Source organism: Portunus trituberculatus, chromosome 40, assembly GCF_017591435.1.
Source record: "Portunus trituberculatus isolate SZX2019 chromosome 40, ASM1759143v1, whole genome shotgun sequence".
NCBI lineage: Eukaryota > Metazoa > Arthropoda > Malacostraca > Decapoda > Portunidae > Portunus > Portunus trituberculatus.
The window spans coordinates 7,593,667-7,615,922 of NC_059294.1; the positions used below are offsets into that span (position 1 = coordinate 7,593,667).

The window sequence follows — 22,256 nt, forward strand, 5'->3', positions numbered from 1 at the left end:
CACCACGACACATCCCGCGTCCCTCAGCGCACTGCCACCTTGCTCCGCCAAGCCAAGAGGTAATTCTATTGGGCCACAAATTACCCCGTCAATCATGCCGGTCACCGAGGGGCAGTGGGAATTTTCTTCAGACTAATTAGATTTTATCGTTGGGGAAGGTGTCGGCTCGCTCCCAGGGGATGCCAGGAGCGGCGGCCAGAATCTGCTGCGATTGCTAGGGTGGGATGGATACGAGGAAGGGTGAGGGGAAGAGGACTAGAAGAGGGGAGAGGAAGGGGATAAGAGCACACGGGACAGGGGAGAGGAAGGGAGGAGATGACGTTGGAGAGAGGAGGGGTAGAGGACTAGAAGAGGGCACGGGAGAGGGGAGAGAAGAGGAGGAAAGGGCACAGGAGAAGGGGGAGGAAAGGGAAGAGAGGACATGGGAGAGGGGAAAGTAAGAAGATGAGAAGATGCGGGAGAGACCAGAGGAAGGGAACGAGGAGAGGACACTTAAGAGGATGAGAAGATACGGGAGAGGGGGAAAGGAAGGGGAGGAAGAGAGAAGAGGCTAGAAGAGGCCACGGGAGAGGGGAGAGGAATAGGACTAGAGGAGAGCAGAAGAGGGGAGAGGAAGGGGACGAGGAGAAGACACGGGAGATCGTATAGGAAGGGAACTGTGAGAAGGGAGGTAAAGAAGGGTGGTGGTGGTGGTGGTGGTGATGGTCGGTGCGTCGCTTGATGAGGTGGTGTGGGCGTGCTTAGCGGAGTCGTGTCGTGTGTCTCGTGGGGAATGAGGCGATACGAACCTCAAGTCCTTCAGGAATTCCACTCATCTTCCACAGCCTCGCCGCCTGCCTCTCATCCAATGCATCCTCTTCATCCTCCTCCTCCTCCTCCTCCTCCTCCTCCTCCTCCTCCTCCTCCTCCTCCTCCTCCTCCTCCTCCTCCTCCTCCTCCTCCTCCTCCTCCTCCTCCTTCTTCTTCTTCTCCTTCTCCTCCTCCTTATCTTCCTCCTCTATGCCATCACAGGAATAAGTTTACTAGTATTTATGTTTGCTTCTACTTTTTATTGTTATTTTTATGCTTTCTTCTTCTTCTTCTTCTTCTTCTTCTTCTTCTTCTTCTTCTTCTTCTTGTTTTTCTTCTTCTTCTAATTCTTCCTCTTCAAATTCTTCTTTTTCTTCCTCTTCCTCTTCCTCTTCTTGTCTCCTTCTTTGAATCGTGACATGCATATTTCAACAAGATACTGTAAACCATCTCCTCCTCGCTATTCTCTTCCGCCTGGATTTTTATTCATTTTTATTTATTTACTTTTCGTTTATTCATTTCTTTAATTATTTTTTTTATGCTTCTGTTATCCTTCCATCCCTTATTATATTCTCTCTTCACCACTCCATTGTTATTCCTCCTCCTCCTCCTCCTCCTCCTCCTCCTCCTCCTCCTCCTCCTCCTCCTCCTCCTCCTCCTCTTGTGATTTCTGTTTAATCTGCGAGCTTCAAATATGACGTGACATTTTTTTTTTTTTATTCTTTCTTGTAATTAAACTTGCATTTAATCGTCACAGAAAAATACATTCAACTCTTTTCAGGCTTTAAACTAATTACGTAAAAATTCCACCTAAGTATGACGTTAATATTTTGTGTAGTCTTAGTATATTGTTTTTCTATGAACTTGAATGTGAATGAAGGAGTGTGTGTGTGTGTGGGTGTGGGTGTGTGTGTGTGTGTGTGTGTGTGTGTGTGTGTGTGTGTGTGTGTGTGTGTGTGTGTGTGTGTGTGTGTGTGTGTGTGTGTGTGTGCGCGCGCACGTGTGTTCGTCGAATCGATCTTTCAATTTTCTTCTTCATTTATTCCTTTCTACCGTATAATGAAGAAAGCTAATGGGTTTTCCCTATCTCTGATACTTATGCAATGAATATGTTATCTCCTCCTCCTCCTCCTCCTCCTCCTCCTCCTCCTCCTCCTGTCTTATCTAATCTCTTCCTTTATGGTGGTATCTCGTTTTTTTTCTCTCTTCTTTACAGTTTATATAATCATCTTTTCCCCACATTCTCCCAACGTCTTACATATTCCTAGTCATTTCTACTTTAGCTTCCTTACATTTATATTGCCTTTCAATGAGCGCCTTATTTTATTTTGTGACGGGGAAAATCCACTGTCGTTTCAATAACTGTATTACGGTGTGCAAATCTATTACTGTTAGTATTTTCCAAAGATTAAATTATAATGGTCGTTTGGAATTGAAATAAGACTTTTAAACAGTATATTATCAAGAATGTGTTGGTGTTCATTTACTTTTTTTTCTCATTTATTGTTCCCTTTGCGGAACATTTACTCTTATTCCTGCTTCCAAAGTGCACTTTTTTGGCTAACTCCTTCCGGCATGTGTCCGCCCTGAATTTAATGAGTCACACTTATGTCATCAAACTCCTGCTGTAAAACTTTCTTCCAACTTTCTATTCAAGCACTGACATGAAGAATCTGTTAGTTTCTGGTGGTGTAGGTGGTGATGATGGTAGTGGAGGGGAAAATAGCACTGAATTCTGGCAGTGGAAGGAAAAGCAGATCGTAGAAATAGTGGAAAGGTGGAAAAGCTTGAACTGGTGGCAGCGGTGGGATGATGAAAGAATGGAAAGGACAGTGAGTGACAAGTGAAGCAACTGAAATATATAGTTGTTACTTACCTATGTTGCTGATGACTTCTGGCTGCGTTAATAAGGAATGATTCTAAGAGAAGATAGCCGTTGTAGAGGACCAGGATGTGTGTGTGTGTGTGTGTGTGTGTGTGTGTGTGTGTGTGTGTGTGTGTGTGTGTGTGTGTGTGTGTGTGTGTTTCAAGTTTTATTCCGTTTTAAGCCATTTACAAGTTGTTATAGAAAACATTTTGATGTACCATATCTTCCAAGTCCTCCAGTAACTGTAATATTTTGTTGTGGTCAATAAAATCTAATCTAATCTAATCTGTTATATATATATATATATATATATATATATATATATATATATATATATATATATATATATATATATATATATATATATATATATATATGTGTGTGTGTGTGTGTGTGTGTGTGTGTGTGTGTGTGTGTGTGTGTGTGTGTGTGTGTGTGTGAAGGTGGGTGGGTGGGGTGTGAATGTGTGAACAGTGATAAAAGTGTATGAAGCTGATGAGAAGTAATGATGAGTGTGATGAGTGAGGAGACGTATTGGTGATGTGACGGGGATTATGGTGAGTGGTGGAGTTATGGGTAGATTGGCGATGTGCTACGTGAGGGTCGTGAGTGATGGGGCAGTGCTCGGGGATGGATGAAGCCGCTTAATTAGGACAGGTCTAGGAGAGCACAAAAATGTGACACAAAAACCTTAGTAGATAAAAAGACGGTGGAGGAAGTAGAAAAATGTGCCTTACACATACAACAATAAAAAGTCATATTAGTTTTCACAGCACCTGTTCTTATTCACTTCACTAGATTAAAGAAAACTTCAACTCCCCTAAGCTCATCTTCATTACAGAAAACACCTCACATTCACCTTCAGAAAACAGCAAAAACATTAAGCAACCCAGCATAGTTCCTCACCTTCCCTCATATTCCTCCCTGACAGACGGACAAGGACCTGCTCACCACCGTGCTGGCCAACGTGACGCTATACGTGGCCATCAACTTCGCTGGGATGTACACCAAATACCTGACGGACCGGACACAGAGGAAGGCCTTCTTGGAAACCCGCCGCGCCATGGAGATGAGATGCCGCACGCAGAAAGAAAATGAGAGGCAGGAGAAGTTGCTGCTCTCAGGTGAGTGTTGTACTTAAGTATGTTTAAATATGTTTCACCCAAGAGGACTCTTACGTGTAGTTTACACCCAAGAATTATTCCTCCTACGATAGATTATTCGAACGTACCTTAAACTAATTCATCACCATAGGAATGGTTTTGGAGAGTTATTGTAGGTGGAATGTTCTTGGTTCTTGGAAAAAATTTATCTGGGGAAGCTTACCTAGTGTGCTGGAGGAAGAGTGCAAGGGTGGCAGGGCGGTAAAAGTGGTACTGGTGCAGCGGAGGGCCAGAGATGCTAAACCTAATAAAGACTGGACGAAGAATGACAGGAGGGACGAAATGTGACAGTGGGTCAGGTACGTACTCGTATATACAATAGTGGAGATTTAGGAACAGAACCATCCTTTCCTCCAAACCCGCTGGCTACACACACATGCACCTTACTTTTTTTTCTTTTTTTTTTTTTCAAGATAAGAATAGGAACAAAAGAACACTTGCCTCCACGGGAATACCTTAAAAGGACGTAGATTTTTTTTTTTTCTGCACAGAAATGTAAGAAACGAATTGAACGTTCGAGTACAAAGAAGAAATGGAGTGCAGTTTTACCTGGAAGAAAGAGAATGATGTAATACTTTACCGGAGTAGAAAAAGGAAAAAAAAAGTATTACCAGGAGATGAGAAAACGGAATGAAGCATTGAGTCCAAAGAAAACGGGAATAAACATTACCTGAAAAATGAAGACGAGATTAATTTTGATCTGAAAAGACAAATACGGATGAAGCGTTATCTGGAAATAAGGAAACAGATTAAATATTACCTGGAAAGGGGGAATCAGGTTTAAGCATTACCTGGAAAGGAGGAAGCAGGAACAACCCTTTACCTGGAAAGAATAAAGTGCGATGAAACTTTCAAAATGTTACTCTTCCCAGCTTATCGTGATTCACCCTCCCCGCCGCCATAATGAATCACAGGAAATGATGATTACCGACACCCTCCGCGGTCTGCGTGAGAAATTCCATCATTTTTCACTGGAATTCTTGGAAACAGTGAGAAGGATTTACTGCGGCTCATTTATTCATCGTCATCATTGTCTTTATTGAAGATGGACACTTTTTTTTCCTAGAATCGTAACCTTTTATGCTGTGGGACGATATCTTGAGCTCTTTTGGTGCCTAAATTCAATCCATCCATCAGCAAATCAATCATTCAATTAGTTAATCAGTCAACTATGTACAAATTTGATTCTTTTGACCTCAGCACCACACATCACAAGAGTAACCAACCCAAACCTAGGAAGTAAACACCATAGATTAATCTCAGCAAGCGAGAACAACACAAGAACACAATAAAGAGTCAAGATAAACACCACACACACGAGACACACACAGTCTTGCCTCAGTGCAGCAAAGCAAGGCATGTCTCGCGGTGCCTGTGTGGGGAAGAGTCATTCTCCCCGCCTGTTTGTGACTTAATAATGCATCGTTGTGTATAAAAGATGATGGTCTGTGGCGGAAGTTCGAGAGAGGAATGAGAGTAAGAGCTGTGTGTGTGTGTGTGTGTGTGTGTGTGTGTGTGTGTGTGTGTGTGTGTGTGTGTGTGTGTGTGTGTGTGTGTGTGTGTGTGTGTGTTTTGTGTGTTTTACTCCATCTGTTTCCTCTTCCTGTCTTTTCCTTTCTCCTTCCTTCTCATCTTCCTCTCCCTCCCTTCATCATTTCCTTTTTGTTCTTCTCCGTCCGTTCCTCTTCTCTTATTCCTCCTACTCCTCCCATCCTATTTTTTTCCTCCTTCACTCTTTCCTATTTGCTCTGCCTCGCCTTTTCCTCCTTCACCTTTATTTGTATTCCCTTTAGATTGCTTGGGCGACCTTTCAAGAAGAAGTGTCTTTTGTATACCTGATTCTGTGTGTGTGTGTGTGTGTGTGTGTGTGTGTGTGTGTGTGTGTGTGTGTGTGTGTGTGTGTGTGTGTGTGTGTGTGTGTGTGTGTGTGTGTGTGTGTTACAGTGTACAGTATTCGTACCAGATAGATATCAAGACCTAATGGAGAAAAAAATTATCTGTGATTTTTTTAGCAATACGACGCTTAGATAACGTTCCTTTTATAGAGAACAGGATTCAAATCTTCCCCGAGGCAAAGCGAAGTGTTGTGATTTTCTTTTTCTTCATAATGTTTTACAGACTTCTATCATGTTACAATTGTTTTTCCCTGTATGTACCGTAACGCTTCTCCGTAAATTCCACTCTCTTTGATTCCTTCTTGAAATTTTCACTTTGAACAAACCATCACACGGTAAACTCTGCAACTTGACCTGAGCTGATCTGACCTGATCTCACCTCACCTCACCTCACATGACCTGATCACACCTGCCCTTATGACATTGCTCAATTTAACACGACAGATGTATTTGAGAGAAAATGTTGTTGGGGAAACTTTCCCTGAAGAGTGTTTTGGTACGTGATGAATCTGTTGTGTGGCTTAACCCTTTCAATACTGGGACACATTATTACCTTGAGATCTGTGTACGATTAAACCATTTTATTTACATTAGGAAAGGTCTTTGGAGGTTAGACGATTAATTATCATACTATTCACTCTTTAAATGACCAGCTTGAGTTTCTAAAGCTGTATAAAATCACCAGATAGTGAACAGAATGAATGTAGAAGGGGTTAATAATGAAAGAATAAGAATTTGAAGAACACCACTGCATCAATCACCACCACAGTACCTATCTCGCCTCTCCCCCGCCGGACACGCCCCGCCATCAGTAAAACATGTGATGCAACACAGCACAAGTACAAAGTTATAAGGAAAAATGAGTGAAACTTTTCCGCATCGTGTTAATTAATATGGAAGCCTACTTAACGAGTCACTGGTAATTAGGAAATGACCTTTTTTTTTTTTTCTTTAATAGATTACAAAACTTTTCTTTACTCTATACTTTGTGACTTCTTGTGTAACGTTTCATTATATATATGTATACGTACCCACATAGTGTGTGTGTGTGTGTGTGTGTGTGTGTGTGTGTGTGTGTGTGTGTGTGTGTGTGTGTGTGTGTTTTGCTTTCGAAATATTAATTCTTCTTTTCCTCCTTCTCTCCTCTCTCTCCATCTTCTTCCCTCTTCTTCTTCCTTTTCCTCCACCACCTCCTCCTCTTTCTTCCCCTTTCCTTCACCCTGCTAATCACAATAATCTTTCTCGTCACATTCCTCCATCCATCTCTATTTTTTTCACTATCCATTTATCCTCCTCCTCCTCCTCCTCCTCCTCCCTCCTCCTCCTCCTACAGTGCTACCAAGGTTCGTGGCCCTCGAAATGATCCGGGACATCGCCAAGGAGGAGGAGCGCGGTGAGTTCCAGCCGTCGCAGTTCCACAAGATCTACATTCACCGCTACGAGAATGTGTCCATCCTCTTCGCTGACATCAAGGGCTTCACCGGTGAGTGTTGGGCGTGGTGGTGGTGATTGTAGTAGTGGCAGCAGTAGTAGTAGTAGTAGTAGTAGTAGTAGTAGTAGTAGTAGTAGTAGTGGTGGTGGTGGTAGTAGTAGTAGTAGTAGTAGTAGTAGTAGTAGTAGTAGTAGTGTCGTTGTTGTTTTAATTTTCTCACGAAAGTCTAGTGTTCTTCAGTAGGTGTAATTTACTCAAGACTTAGGTGTTATTATTATTATTATTATTATTATTATTATTATTATTATTATTATTATTATTATTATTGTTGTTGTTATTTTTATCATTATTTTATTATTTTTTTGTATTATTGTTGTTGTTGCTGTTTTTGTTGTTGTTGTTGTTGTTGTTATTATTGTAAAAGAAGCAGGGGAGTCACATTTTTTTTCCTTCTAATGTATGTTTGTCCTTAGTAATGGCGGGAATGGTAACTCTCTCTCTCTCTCTCTCTCTCTCTCTCTCTCTCTCTCTCTCTCTCTCTCTCTCTCTCTCTCTCTCTCTCTCTCTCTCTCTCTCTCTCTCTCTCTCTCTCTCTCTCTCTCTCTCTCTCTCTCTCTCTCTCTCTCTCTCGGCTGGTTAGGTAACAATACTGACATTTCATTTTTTCAACATCATCGTTTGAAGTTGATTTTTTTTACCCTTTCCTCGTCTTTCTCTTTTTTTTATATTCTAGCATATTGCCTCCCATAACCTTTTATCTGAGAGTTATCACTGTTCCTTTTGTACCTGAGCCTTTTTCGTTGACCTTCCCATCCGCTTTAATTAAGCTAATGTCATCTCATCTTTTATTCATTACGGTGCGTTTCATTAAGTTGCCTTCCCTTGCTTTTTTCAGCAGCGGCGGCCCCTTCTTATCGCAGTTATAGTTGTTGTCCTCTTGTTCTCTTGTCCTCTGCCTCTCATAGCCATTTCAGTGCGTCTGGTGTGCCTCCCCTTCTACTTCCTTCCACTCAAAAGTGGCATTAACGCTTCCGGAGACTGCTTTTGTGGATCTCTTACTGCTTGAGATGGTGATAAAGAAGCTCGTGTGTGTTGTGGTCTTGTTTCTCATAGGAATGTTCAAAAGTTTGGTTGGTATAGTCTGTCTACTCAAAAATTATTCCTGGGTTCAAAACATAGTGAAGCTTATTGATGATGTAATTGATTTTAGGTGAATAATATTTGTTTTCTGTTGATCCACACTCTTATCACGAGGACAGACTACGGTTTTCCTCAAGCTCTGACACCCACGCATTCCCTGGGACACTATTCAGACGGAGATCTAGGAGCCACTTCAGAGTAGACAGACTATAATGAGTGTAGCGCTTCTTTGCTTAATTCGAGTGACGCTGACTTTAATTGACTTGGGAAAGATAAACGCGTTGGTGCTTAGAAAGACTGAATTCTTCTGTTTGTTTTTCGTCTTTGGTGTCTTTCTACGTTCAAGTTTTAAGTCTGTACTATAAACATTTTATCCTATCTTGCTCATGTACGTATATGAGTCAACTCTGCTCCCATCATTGTCACTTTCTTTTTGTCACTGTCGTTTCACATAACTCCTCGCGTCACTGTCATCATATGTAACTCATCTTCTCATTGTCATCATAACCCCTCGTCATTGTCAATTTACGTAACTGTCATCATTGTCATCATAACCTCTTTTCTATCATGTCACGTAACTTTCCTCGTCACTCCATCATAATTCCCCTCGTCAGTGTAATGTCACGTAAATCTTCCCGTCGCTGTCATCATAACCCCTCGTTACTGTCATGTCACGTAACTCTTCCCGTCACTGTCATCATAACTTCCCCTCGTCACTTTCATGGCAGGTAACTCTTCCCGTCACTGCCATCATGACTTCCTCTCGTCACTTTCATGGCAGGTAACTCTTCCCGTCACTGCCATCATGACTTCCTCTCGTCACTTTCATGGCAGGTAACTTCCCGTCACTCATCAAAACTCCTCTCGTGAATGTCATGTCACATAACTTCCTCTCGTCGCTAAACTAATTAACTACTCTCCTCACCACTGTCATAACTCCTTCATTACACTCATCATGTTTCCCCTCGTCAGTGATCTCAGTTCCCATCAGCTGTTCCACTTCACTTGCCTTCCACTCGCCGTGCCGGAAGTCACTTTATGAGAGTGATGAAAAGAAGAGAAAATGAAAAATATAATAATGTTTCTAATTTTTGTTATTTCTTGTCTGTCTCGTCCTATCGCCTATGTGGGTTTTTATCTGGTTAACAATTAATCCTCAGAATTTTTTATAGTGTAGTGTTTCATTCATTTCTATTCACATTTACGAGTATTTTAACGTTTTTGTTCCATTTATGTTTCTTTTCTTTTCTTTTTTCTTTTCATCTTGCTCTGTCTTCGCCCCATTTATAATACGGGCCAACTTACTGCCGCACTTTTCACGTAAACCAAACGAAAGGATACGGACACTGACGCCAGCAGCAGGGAGCACACACGCCCGCCCCTCGCTGACATACTGCGCTGCCCAACTTTGGTGTTTTATAGTCTTCGCTCAGACAGGCGGCGGGAGCAGTGTGGGTCTGGATGCGCGATATTTGTCCTTTCTGACCACGCGGGCAGGACGAGAAATGGAGTCGAAGGAAACAAGGTGGGTCTGTGTTGAGTTTTTTTTTTTTTTTTTTTTTTTACCTATTTGGCGACTATCCTCCCCGCCGTCCCGTGCAACCCAGTGTGTGTAGTGAAGTGTATAGTAATTTGAGGTTATATTCTCCGAGGGGCACGCTAGACCGCCTCCTTAGGCGGAAATAGTTTTCTTTGTATGGTGCGTCCTGTCACCTGAAGGGTCGTTTGGTCCCTCCATCCGACGACTTTCATTTCCCATGTTGGGTCACAAAGAAAATACGAGGCTTTTCAAGGAGACGTTCACGGGAGCGAAACACTCGAGCAAACTCAACGATTTTCAATACGTTTCCGACAGCTTCATATATTTCTTTGAGGAGATTCTATGTGTGAAGGAGTAGCCGCAGTCTCTCGATCATTGTTTTTTCTTGTGTGGCCCTCTATCAAATACACCGAACAACTGACTGGCTGCGATGGTGTGGGTCTTCAAAGTGCTGTAGCCAAAGATACACTCATAAGCTGCCACCATCACTCCCCTCCCCCAGCTACCCTCTTGTATCCAGAGCGACCAGTTTTATTGTCAGCCAGATCTCTTCCTGCTGCCACAAAGGTCTTCGCAGAATGGAATGAAAGAAGGCGCCAGGCGTGAATTATATGCACCATGGGATTGCTCCAAGAGGGTGTTTCCGACACATCCTTTAGACTTTGTCAATAGTGTGTGGGAAGGACGCCTCAATATTGCCTCGAGTGACATTGGACCTCCGAGAAGCTGACGTAAAGAGACACTGGCGTGCCTCAACGCGATATTTGTTGTGTTGACCTTTTGCTTCACTCGAGACGCAACGTTCTTTAAGTGAAATATTGTTTTGTTTCCCAGACTCACTGCCTCAGTTCACTCAACGTCCTGACTTCTGGAGCGTGTCCACCTCCTCTGCCTTGGTACCCTTAGCATCTGCCGTAAGGGAAAGTTAGCTAAATTAGTTTTGAGGATCTTAAACGCTCATTAATTTAGCTCCCCCTGATAATTAAGCCATTGAGATAAGACGGCAGGACTTAGGGATAAATCGTGAAAGAGCCACACAAGGGAATTGAAATGGGTGGAAGGGTGGCCCAGAGATGGAAAGGCAAGGACGAGAAGGGACAGGAGGGGTGGAACACACAAGAATACACGGGTCGGGTGGGGATGGCAGGAGAGGAGAGCTTAGGAAGTCTGCAGCCGTCGGTGTGATGGTGGCGGAAGGAGAAAACGTCGATAATCAGAGAATGAGGAAAACAAAACGAGTAAAAGTTAAGTTATCGAGAAACTGTAAAGAAGGAGGTTGAAGGAAAACGAAAAGAAATGAAAGGTTGAGTGACACTGTAACAAAAGTAGGACGCTGGGAGGGAGGCGCGGTAAAGGGGTCACGGAGAGAGAGAGAGAGAGAGAGAGAGAGAGAGAGAGAGAGAGAGAGAGAGAGAGAGAGAAAGGAAAAGGGGCGCTGTAGGGAAGCAGGAAACGCACGAATTCCCATTCTCGTTGTCCCTGCTGATGACCTCCCACCTTGATATCCCAACCCGATGCTATCTCAGAGGAGGCGTGAAGAGGGACGCGGGACACGGAACACGGATTTGCAGGGGCGGGAGGGCACGGTAGCAGCATTGAGGGTAGGGGTGCGATAGGGCGTTGATGGACGTCAAAGGTCGATAGGGTATGATTACTGAGCAAACAAGGAGGAAAGGGAACGCCGAAGTGAGGGAAACAGATCAGCAGTTGAGCTCCAAATGAGAACTGAGTTGGTACTAATTCCCAAAGTCGAGGATGCAAGTAGCGATGGAGGAGGGCGAGGAGGAGGAGGAGGAGGAGGAGGAGGAGGAGGAGGAGGAGGAGGAGGAGGAGGAGGAGGAGGAGGAGGAGGAGGAGGAGGAGGAGGAGAAGAAGAAGAAGAAGAAGAAGAAGAAGAAGAAGAAGAAGAAGAAGAAGAAGAAGAAGAAGAAGGGGCTAGCGGAATACTCTTTGCTGGGAGTTTATGAGTGTCTTCCTCCCGAAACTGTGAAGGAATAAAAGTAAATTGTTTGACGAAAGTTTTGGATGTGGTAATTTAGCAAACTCGGAATTACGTTGCAATAATGTAACCGTAAACTTTTTAGACTTTAAGTTGTTGAAGGCGTTTCCTTTTCTTCTTCTTCTTCTTTCCCTCTTTTTTTTTTTTTTCTTTCCGGGAAGAAAGAGAAAATATGACAGTGATGAATTTCACGCGTTCTGGTTAAAATGAAAAGAAAATGCCAGACTTGAAGCTCCTTAAACACACACACACACACACACACACACCACCACCACCACCACCACCACCACCACCATCACCATCACCATCACCACCACCACCACCACACCATCACCATCACCACCACAACCACCACCACCACCACCATCACTCAAACATTGTCTATACTATTTTTCAGCAGCCGTCACGCTTCCAGACACTCGGGAAGCAGCGCGTTAAAACAACAGAATTGCTCTCATTTCCTCGTCCCTGGTGACCCATATGTTTCCAACTCAAACCGTAGACTGTGTGTGTTTTTCTGTCGTGTTTTTCCATACCTTTCTGACAGCCTCGTAAACAACATCCGTTCACCAAGCGTCGAATAACGGAGCACGTTTTGGGAGGAGCTGTTCCCTCACGTGCTGGCTGGCTGTCTTTAAGTTTTCGTGTTGTGCGTGTTGCCTTTTGTCTACTGGAACGTCATTGGTCATTGCGTTGCTTTAGATGTTGTGAGGCGTACATTACAAATTATCATTAATATTCATGTTGCTTCAAGTTTTACGCAAGTGTGTCGTATTATATCTTGGCATGTCCCTTATTTTTATCGTTAATATAAGCCTTAGGTGTTGTGAAGCGGAAAATACATACAAGTTATCATTACTATTCATGCAGCTTCAAGTTTTTCGCACGTGTGTCGTATTGGCTCTTGGCATGCCCCTTATTTTTTATCGTTAATATAAGGCCTGTGATTTTTTTTTTTTTTTTCTTCTTTCTTAGTAAGTAACGCCGGCAATTTATCACACGCCTGGCCGCCACGCCGTGAAGGGCAACACAGTGGCTTGTTTACATGCATGCTGCCCACTCAGACTTGATGTCGTGGTGGAAAATAACATGAAAAGAATAATTTAAAACAATACGTATTCGAAAGACTCACCCACCATGCAACTCGCTGACGGTGGCGGCGACGGACTGTCCGGAGAGAGAGAGAGAGAGAGAGAGAGAGAGAGAGAGAGAGAGAGAGAGAGAGAGAGAGCACCTAATACAAAGAGACAGACAAAGACGAATCTCCTTCCTCCATGTTTACTGAGGCACTGACCTTCTCCGAGTAATGAAGGTGGTGGTGGTGGTGGTGGACGCCTGGACTCTCGCCCTTCTACGAATACCATAACATGCAGCAGTCGAAGTGGGTGAGGGAAATCCTGCGAAGTGGCCGATTTGTGAAAATAGAAAGTGAAAAATAAAATAAAGGCAGAAGAAGGAAAGACAAAGTTGGAAGGAGGTAAAAGTAAAAGGGTCAGTCACAGTTCCTTGGCTTGTAATGCGAGGAAGGCACTCAGCGAGCACTCGGCTCTCTCAGGTGGCCATCGGATTTCACTTTCGACTCCAGATTAGTTGAGAGGAAAAAAAACGCTGAAGACGACGGTAGGTGGTCCGAGTGAAGTCCTGTAGGATGGCTATCTTCTAAAAAGGAACTCAAAGGACTACTATTTTCTTTGCTAAGTTCCTCCAGAAGATTCCTAAGCCGAACTCGCCCCGTGGATTCCTTCTTGATTGCTGCCTCTTTGTCGTATCTTTTTCTTTTTTTTTTTTTTTCCTTGTCTATTTTTTTGCTGCGAGTTACCGGCATACCTTTGTCCTGTAAGAGAGGCAGGCTCACAGACAAAGAGAAAGATGCAGACATTCCAAATGACTGACTCGCATACTAGTGCTTAACTTCTTCAGTACCGGGGACGCATTTTTACCGTGAGCTTTGGATACGATTAGACGATTTTATTGACATTAGGAAGAGTCTATGGAGATCAGAAGATTAATGATCTGAGTCTTCATTGTTTTAATGCCCACACAAGTTTCTGAAGCTGTATATCACTAAATAGTAAGCAGAATGAATATGAAAACGTGCCATGGTACTGAAGGAAAAAATTACAAGAACAAACAAATGCAGACAGACACAATAGGCAAGGAGGTATAAAGGAAAAGTTCAGATCGCCCCCGCTTTCATTTCACACCTCATCCTTAAATTACTTCATTCATTTAACCTTTCCGTGAAGCTCTCTCCTGAGTGTTACCGCCGTGTGTTGCTGCCGCTGCGCCGTCCACCGAGGAGCTCACAGGCCGATGGGAACGAAAACGCCACAAAATTGAAATGTTCGATGTTCTGGTAGGAAAGAAAAAAATAATCGCTGACACCTGTTGCCGTTCCCACGTTCGTCGTCATGTGTTTTCGTGTCCATCAACCACAGTAGTTTTTTTTTTTATGTTTTTTTTTTTTTCTTTCCAAATAGTTGAAAAGGTTCCCATCAGAGCAAAACACGCAAGTCAGACCCAGCCAGCCCTTGTGACCTTAAACACACACACACACACACACACACACACACACACACACACACACACACACACACACAGTGGTTAGAGCGCTGGCTTCACAAGCCAGAGGACCGGGATTCGATTCCCGGCCGAGTGGAGATATTTGGGTGTGTCTCCTTTCACGTGTAGCCTCTGTTCACCTAGCAGTGAGTAGGTAGGGGATGTAAATCGAGGAGTTGTGACCTTGTTGTCCCGGTGTGTGGTGTGTGCCTGGTCTGATCAGGCCTATCCGAAGATCGGAAATAATGAGCTCTGAGCTCGTTCCGTAGGGTAACGTCTGGCTGTCTCGTCAGAGACTGCAGCAGATCATACAGATCATACAGTGAAACACACACACACACACACACACACACACACACACACACACACACACACACACACACACACACACACACACACACACACACACACACACACACACGGAGAGAGAGAGAGAGAGAGAGAGAGAGAGAGAGAGAGCACTAATACACTAATTTTTTTTAGTATACTATTTTAGATCTTGATAATAACGTTGAGTTTTTGTAATTTTGGTTATTTGTCTGAATCCAGTTAGTGTTACCTTTCCCTTCCTTCTTTTCTTCCTTCCTTCCTTCCTTCCTTCCTTCCTTCCTTCCTTCCTTCCTTCCTTCCTTCCTTCCTTCCTTCCTTCCTCTCTTGCTTCCTTTTGGTCCCATGGCGGCGGCGGCGGCGCAGCGGGGACGGTGACCTGGGCCCCGTGCACCTCAGCTTGGGGATTATTGGCTCCTCTATTTGTTCCGAGTGTTTGTGTCCCCGGATCATGCGACGAGAGGGACGGGCAGGGGACGCACACTCACGAGGAAGGGGATGGGTACACACGGGGCCAAAGACACAGGTAAACAGAGCGACAGGTGAACGAGTAAAGAGGTAGGCAGATTCAGAAGCATAAGGAGACATATTCAAGAAGATAGACATAAGCAGAAATGGATAGATGGAGTGGTAATGTTATGCAAGTTGACTGAAGACATACGGTGATATATAGTAGGAGGAAAAAACGGTGACTAATAGGTAGTAAAGAGACGGACTATGTAAAAGAACTGATGGATTGGTACAAAAAAAAAAAAAAAGCCGTGAGAAGAGAAAAGAACATAATTAGTTTGTTCATTCATTTAGCGAGTTGTTATTGAGTTTATTGACAGTGGAGTACCAAAGTGGCGTATCAACAAAATACGGAATACAGAATGATACATAATACATAATAAAAAGTACATACAGACAAACAGAAAAACAAAGATTAATAGAGAACACAAGATAAAAAAAAAAAAAAGAATTACCAATGAAAATAACAGTAAGGCAGACATACATAGAGACATACATACATACATACAGACAGACAGACAGACAGACAAACAGGTAGCGAGAGTAAACCTGACACATTAATCTACTGATAGAAACGCAAATAAAAACAATAAACAAGCAGATAGACACGTGCAATCCTACCAGCGGGACAGTTTGATTTATTTTCCGTGTGTGTGTGTGTGTGTGTGTGTGTGTGTGTGTGTGTGTGTGTGTGTGTGTGTGTGTGTGTGTGTGTGTTTGGATGCCACTTTTCTCAGCGTTATTTTTCCTGTCTTCTATGGCAATCTTAACCTCTCTCTCTCTCTCTCTCTCTCTCTCTCTCTCTCTCTCTCTCTCTCTCTCTCTCGTCCCCTCTTTATTTTCTCTCCTATCTGGTTGTTTTCTCCGCTTCCTTTTTCTCTCCCCAAATATCCCTTCACCGTGCAATTTAATCCGTTTTCTTTGCAATTACTCGTTTTCTTCGTATATCCCTTTTTTTATAATTTCGTGTAATTTTGACTCTCTTTCTCTCTCCCCTATTCTCTCTCTCTCTCTCTCTCTCTCTCTCTCTCTCTCTCTCTCTCTCTCTCTCTCTCTCTCTCTCTCTCTCTCTCTCTATTCCCCCATTCTACGTCAATATCCCACACCTTTTTCCTTTTTTTCCCTTTTCTTATCTTTCTCCCTTGATTCCATACCCTCCTTCCCTCTTTGCCATAGTCTTTATTCCCCCTTGCACGTCACTCTCCCGCGCGCTTCCCTCATCCTGCAGCTTCGTTAATGAGTATGGTGGAGTTATGAGAGCCAATTACTCTAGTTTTATGGTCTCCTGTCCACCCACACTGGCTACACGAGGCAGGGATGTGTGGCGTCGCTTGTGGGTGAACGCTTCGGTGCATCCAGTTAATGTGTGTGTGAGCTCTTCGTTGCAAGTTTTAGCAGTGTGTTTTTAGGTCAAGGTAGAATAAGTTGAGTTGGTTGGAGTTTCGTTGGGTTGAGTTGAGTTGGGTTAGGGTGGGTTGGGGTTGGCTTATATTAGGTTAAGAAAGGTTAGGTAGGGTAGGGTAGGTTAGGTTAGGTTAGGTTAGGTTAGGTTAGGTTAGGTTAGGTTAGGTTAGGTTAGGTTAGGCAAGGCAAGGCAAGGTTAGGTTAGGTTAGGTTAGGTTAGGTTAGGTTAGGTTAGGTTAGGCAAGGTTAGGTTAGGTTAGGTTAGGTTAGCAAGGCAGGTTAGGCCAGGTTAGGTTAGGTTAGGTTAGGCAAGGTTAGGTTAGGTTAGGTTAGGTTAGGTTAGGTTAGGTTAGGTTAGGCAAGGTTAGGATAGGTTAGGTTAGTATTCAAGCCTCTCCTATCTAGTTACACATATTTGGCCAAAAAAAAAAATAAAAAGAATAAACTTCCTGATGTATATATTCGTATGTTATGCTCACTCGTGACGGAAAAGCTTATGTTGCGCAGGAATTACTGTCTATAAATTTTCCGTATAATTAATCTCCGTGCGTCAGAGTCTAGGTCACGCGGACGCTAGCTTGGTATAAATATAAGATTGTTTATAGATACAGGCTTATCTTTTCAAAGGGAACGGGTAAAATATTGGCCATTTGTGTCACACCCTTCATAACGTGATTAGAGAGAGAGAGAGAGAGAGAGAGAGAGAGAGAGAGAGAGAGAGAGAGAGAGAGAAAGGCTTAATTGGCAATCGCTGTTCCGTACTGTGACTTGTAGTGAAATGGATGTGTGTGTGTGTGTGTGTGTGTGTGTGTGTGTGTGTGTAAAGGCTCCGTAGTTCAACTTTACACCACTCTAGGTTAATGTCGCTCCACCTGCTGTACTAAAAATTCTCGCTTTCTGCTCAACACAGCAAGTAAAACCTTAAGCGTGTGTCGAGTCAGCTTTGTGATACTCGCGCACGTTAATGTGAGTAAATGTATATGTGTTTCCTCTCCCTGCTCAGTGAATACGTGGGTTATTTCAGTCCTTTCGCTCTTTAATCTCTTTATGGAAGCGTGAGGGAATTGATCAAGGCGCGAACCTTTACTTTAACCCCAATTCAATACTAGGGCACATTTTTATCTTGAGATTTATGTACGAGTAGACCATTTTATTGATATCAAAAAGGGTCTATCGGGGTCAGAAGACTAATGGCCAGAGTCTTCACTATTTTAATCCCCTACATAAGTTTCTGAAGCTGTATAATATCACCAAATAGTAACCAGAATGAATATGGAAACGCGTCATGGTGCTGAACGGGTTAAGCATTGCAGACTGATTAATATACACATTTCCTACGTGTACATTTTACAGCACGGAGGGAAATTAATTGAATTGCGCCACTACTACTTACGGTGGAAAGGTATCGCTTCATAATTACTTCTCCCTCGCTCGCCCGCTCGCTGGCTGTAGTGCTCTTGATTCCCTGTGCCTTCTCTCCCAGCAGCGGTGGTGGTGGTGGTGGTGGTGGTGGTGGTGGTGGTGGTGGTGGTGGTGAGATATTCAAGAAGGATAGAGGAACCTTTTAAGAGATTGAATTACATTTGTCTTTCGTAAGATGTTCCCAGTTTTATGTAATTCACTCACGATCTTCAATATCGGCTCTACTTTTCCAGTGTGTGTGTGTGTGTGTGTGTGTGTGTGTGTGTGTGTGTGTGTGTGTGTGTGTGTGTGTGTGTGTGTGTGTGTGTGTGTGTGTGTGTGTGTGTGTGTGTGTGTGTGTGTGTGTGTGTGTGTGTGTGTGTGTGCCCCAGCTTTCGCCCCATTGTGTCTCGATGGGGTGCATTGATGAGGTTAATTCAATACACATGAAAGAGAAATCTGATTCGTTCATTTGTAGTGCAATCGTGTGCTATTTATTCCGGCTGAGATGTGTTTCGTATCATTACTCGTGTGTCTGTCTGTGTGTGTGTGTGTGTGTGTGTTTGGCATCCATTACTCGATTCATCTCTGTTCTGTCGATACACTTTGAAATAACACAGGCATATTTTTATCCCTCTGTTCATACGTGAGTGTTTATGCTTTAAAAATGCATTAAGACATTCAAAAAGGAGCGATTGCTTGTTCGCTTACTTGATTGCATGATTGCTTGTATCTTGCCAATTATTTCTTCCCCATCCCTCTTACTTTCCAGACGAGAACTAAAATAGACTGGAAGGAAACAGAATCAGACATACACACACAGAGACAGAGAAACTAATGCACACAATCAGAGAAAAGAAAGACTAGCATGTCAGAGAGAAAATAAGAGAGAGAGAGAGAGAGAGAGAGAGAGAGAGAGAGAGAGAGTAATTGATTGTTGAGTGATACGTGAAGTGGCAAAGGATGAAGCGAGTGCAGTAGATAGATTTTGTTGCCGCCACGCCCTTGGGAATAGTCACATGATAGCCTAGACAGAGAGAGAGAGAGAGAGAGAGAGAGAGAGAGAGAGAGAGAGAGAGAGAGAGAGGGGGGGAGGGAGAGAGAACCTGATGATTAATGATAATGACAACAATCAGACATACGTACAGAAGAAGGAAGGAAGCGTAAAGATAAATGAGATAAAGAGGAACAAAGAGAAGGGTGAAGAAGAGATGAATTAGGTGATGCTGGCGGCGGGAGAGGAGAAAAGGAAGACTAAGATAGGAAGAAGGAAAAGAAAACAGGAGAAAAAAAAAATGAAGGAAAATTAAGAACAAGGATAAACTAGGATTTGAATAATAATGAAAAGGAAGAATAGTGAAAGAAAGGGTAGCAGGCTAGAAAACAGGAAAAAAAAATAAGAAAAATGAAGAATAAGGATAAAAAGACTAAATCGGGATACAAATAATAAGGAAAAGGAAGGAAAAGAAGTAATAAAACAAAAAAGAAAAAATAGGAGATCGGTGTTGATGAAAGAAAAAAGAACAAGAACAACAAAATGAAGAAAACTTGTAATGAAAAACTGGAAGGAATGAGAGGAGAAGGACGAGGAAAAGAAGGAAGTAGACGAGAGGACTATCAGAGACGTGGTGGGACGGGAGAGGGATAGGAGGGGGGGAGGAGACACCACTTAGCCTGATTGGCTGAACTCTGTGACCACCACCATCACCACCGCCCTCACAAAGGCCTCGCTGGCCCATAGCTCAAAGTGGCAGACTGATGAGTAGCAGGCCAGCTTCAGAAGGGCTTCGGGGAGGACAGGGCGCCGGGCTCATTGTCTTAAAGGGCGCGGGCTGGGGAGGAGGGACGGGTGCAGGGCTAGAGGTTTTTGTAGGCGTTGACTGATGAAGGCGCCAAGCATCAGAATGTTATTAGTATTAGTGATGACGGAGGTGGTGGTAATGATGGTGGTGGTGGTGGTGGTGGTGGTGGTAGTAGTAGTAGTAGTAGTAGTAGTAGTGGTAGTGATGATAGTACTAGTTATTTTTGTTGTTTCTTGGATTCATGCACATAACTTCTGGTACTCACACACACACACACACACACACACACACACACACACACACACACACACACACACACACACACACACACACACACACACAGCAAGATGAAGGACTCGTCTGTCAATACAATATGCAACTGAATCTATCAAACTTAATTTCCATTTGCAGAATTTGGAGAATGGCTTTATATATATTCAGCGCACACTCGCCGGGCAGAGGGATCAGTGCCGATGTCTGTTCCCATTACTTATTATTGTTATTGTTGTTTTTATTGCTCCAGTTATTGTTACACGTATAGACCCTCGCAGTGTTTTAATTTCTTATCTGGTGTTTGTTATTTACGTTTTGTGCTGTGTTGAAAATCTCTCTCTCTCTCTCTCTCTCTCTCTCTCTCTCTCTCTCTCTCTCTCTCTCTCTCTCTCTCTCTCTCTCTCTCTCTCTCTCTCTTTGTTCTGTTCTTTCTTTTTAACAGCAATGGCATGTCTGTCCTATCTCTTTATATAACTATCTATCTATTTACTCATCTACCTACCTATCTACTTGTCTAAACACTTATCTTTCCATGTCTTCCCAACAGTCCTGGTCAGTCTGTCGTTTCATTTATCCATCAAGTATCTGTCTGGCTAGTATATGTGTGTCTCTCTGTACATGTATTCTCACATCCCAGTTTGCCTCCCAAGAGAGCGGACAGTACACTGGTCCCAAAAGGTTTTAAAGGTCTAGAGTTTAAGAGTACCAAGATAGCCACTCGACCTATCTGAACTGTATCTATATATGTCCTTCTACTATTCATTACGTCTTTCCCAACAGCCCTGGCCAGTCGATGCAGCGCCCAGGAGTTGGTGCGAGTCCTTAACGATCTCTTCGCTCGATTTGACCGCCTGGCTAGTGTGAGTATAGGTCTCCCTCTCGTATGGATTGGATGGGTGCGCTAGGGAGAGCAGTATAGGCCCCTCTCCCTCTGTGGGTATGGGAGTGGATCGTTAGGGGCAGCAGTATAGGCCCCCTTCCCCTTCCTCTGTGTGTATGGGAAGGGGCCAGTATCAGTTGCCGTATTTGCTTCAGGAAAATAAATAAATAAAGATAAAATTGTAAAGTCAATACAAAAACGGTAAAATGAAAAACAACTAACCTCTTTCCTCTTAAGATAAATACACTTTGAACTCGAGCCGCGGTTTTCTCTCTCTCTCTCTCTCTCTCTCTCTCTCTCTCTCTCTCTCTCTCTCTCTCTCTCTCTCTCTCTCTCTCTCGCTAACCCTGTTTTTCGCCCCCTTCAGGAGAACCACTGCCTGCGGATCAAGTTGCTGGGTGACTGCTATTACTGCGTGTCAGGTCTGCCCGAGGCTCGCGAGGACCACGCCCAGTGCACGGTGGAGATGGGACTACACATGATCAGGGCCATAAAGCTGGTGCGGCAGAGAACACAGGTACGTGACGAAGATTACAGGTAGATAAGACATAGAGATACAAAGAACAGGTATTTACTGGTGGATCATGTGTGTCTGTTGCTCTGTGTTTCTTTCCTTTAGTGCCTGTTCTATTTTAGTTTTGTTTTTCTCCTCTTTTCATTATTTCACTTATTGTGTTATCCGTGTTTCTTCCTTTCCTTCTTTCCTTGCTTCCTTCCTTCCTTTCTTTCTTCCATCTCTCCTTCTTTTTTTCTTTCTCCATATCTTCTTTCCTTCCCTCATTCATTCATTCATTCATATTCGCCATCTTCCTTCCTTCCTTCCTTCCTTCCTTCCTTCCTTCCTGCCTGCCTGCCTGCCTGCCTTCTTTCCTTCCTTCCTTCCTTCCTTCCTTCCTTCCTTCCTTCCTTCCTTCCTTCCTGCCTGCCTGCCTGCCTGCCTGCCTGCATGCATGCCTTCCTTCCTTCCTTCCTTCCTTCCTTCCTTCCTTCCTTCCTTCCTTTCTTTCTTTCTTTCTTCCTTCCTTCCTTCCTTCCTTCCTTCCTTCCTTCCTTCCTTCCTTCCTTCCTTCCTTCCTTCTTTCTTCCTTCCTTCCTTCCTTCCTGCCTGCCTGCCTGCCTGCCTGCCTGCCTGCCTGCCTGCCTGCCTGCCTGCCTGCCTGCCTTCCTTCCTTCCTTCCTTCCTTCCTTCCTTCCTTCCTTCCTTCCTTCCTTCCTTCCTTCTCCTCTATCATATCTTTAAGTATTCCCACGCATGTTCTCTCTCTCTCTCTC

The 22,256-nt window shown here is 43.6% G+C and overlaps 1 protein-coding gene across 7 annotated transcripts in view; it reads left to right on the forward strand.

Annotated features, from left to right (window-relative positions):
- Positions 1 to 22,256, forward strand: part of LOC123515821 (adenylate cyclase type 8-like) — a 250,755-nt gene that overhangs the window by 199,282 nt on the left and 29,217 nt on the right. For all 7 annotated transcript variants that reach the window (XM_045274682.1, XM_045274685.1, XM_045274687.1 and 4 more), the window contains 4 exons: positions 3,588 to 3,780; positions 7,048 to 7,197; positions 20,885 to 20,964; positions 21,352 to 21,501. In XM_045274682.1, coding sequence (XP_045130617.1) covers positions 3,588 to 3,780; positions 7,048 to 7,197; positions 20,885 to 20,964; positions 21,352 to 21,501 — 573 coding nt within the window. The remainder of the gene's footprint in view (positions 1 to 3,587; positions 3,781 to 7,047; positions 7,198 to 20,884; positions 20,965 to 21,351; positions 21,502 to 22,256) is intronic.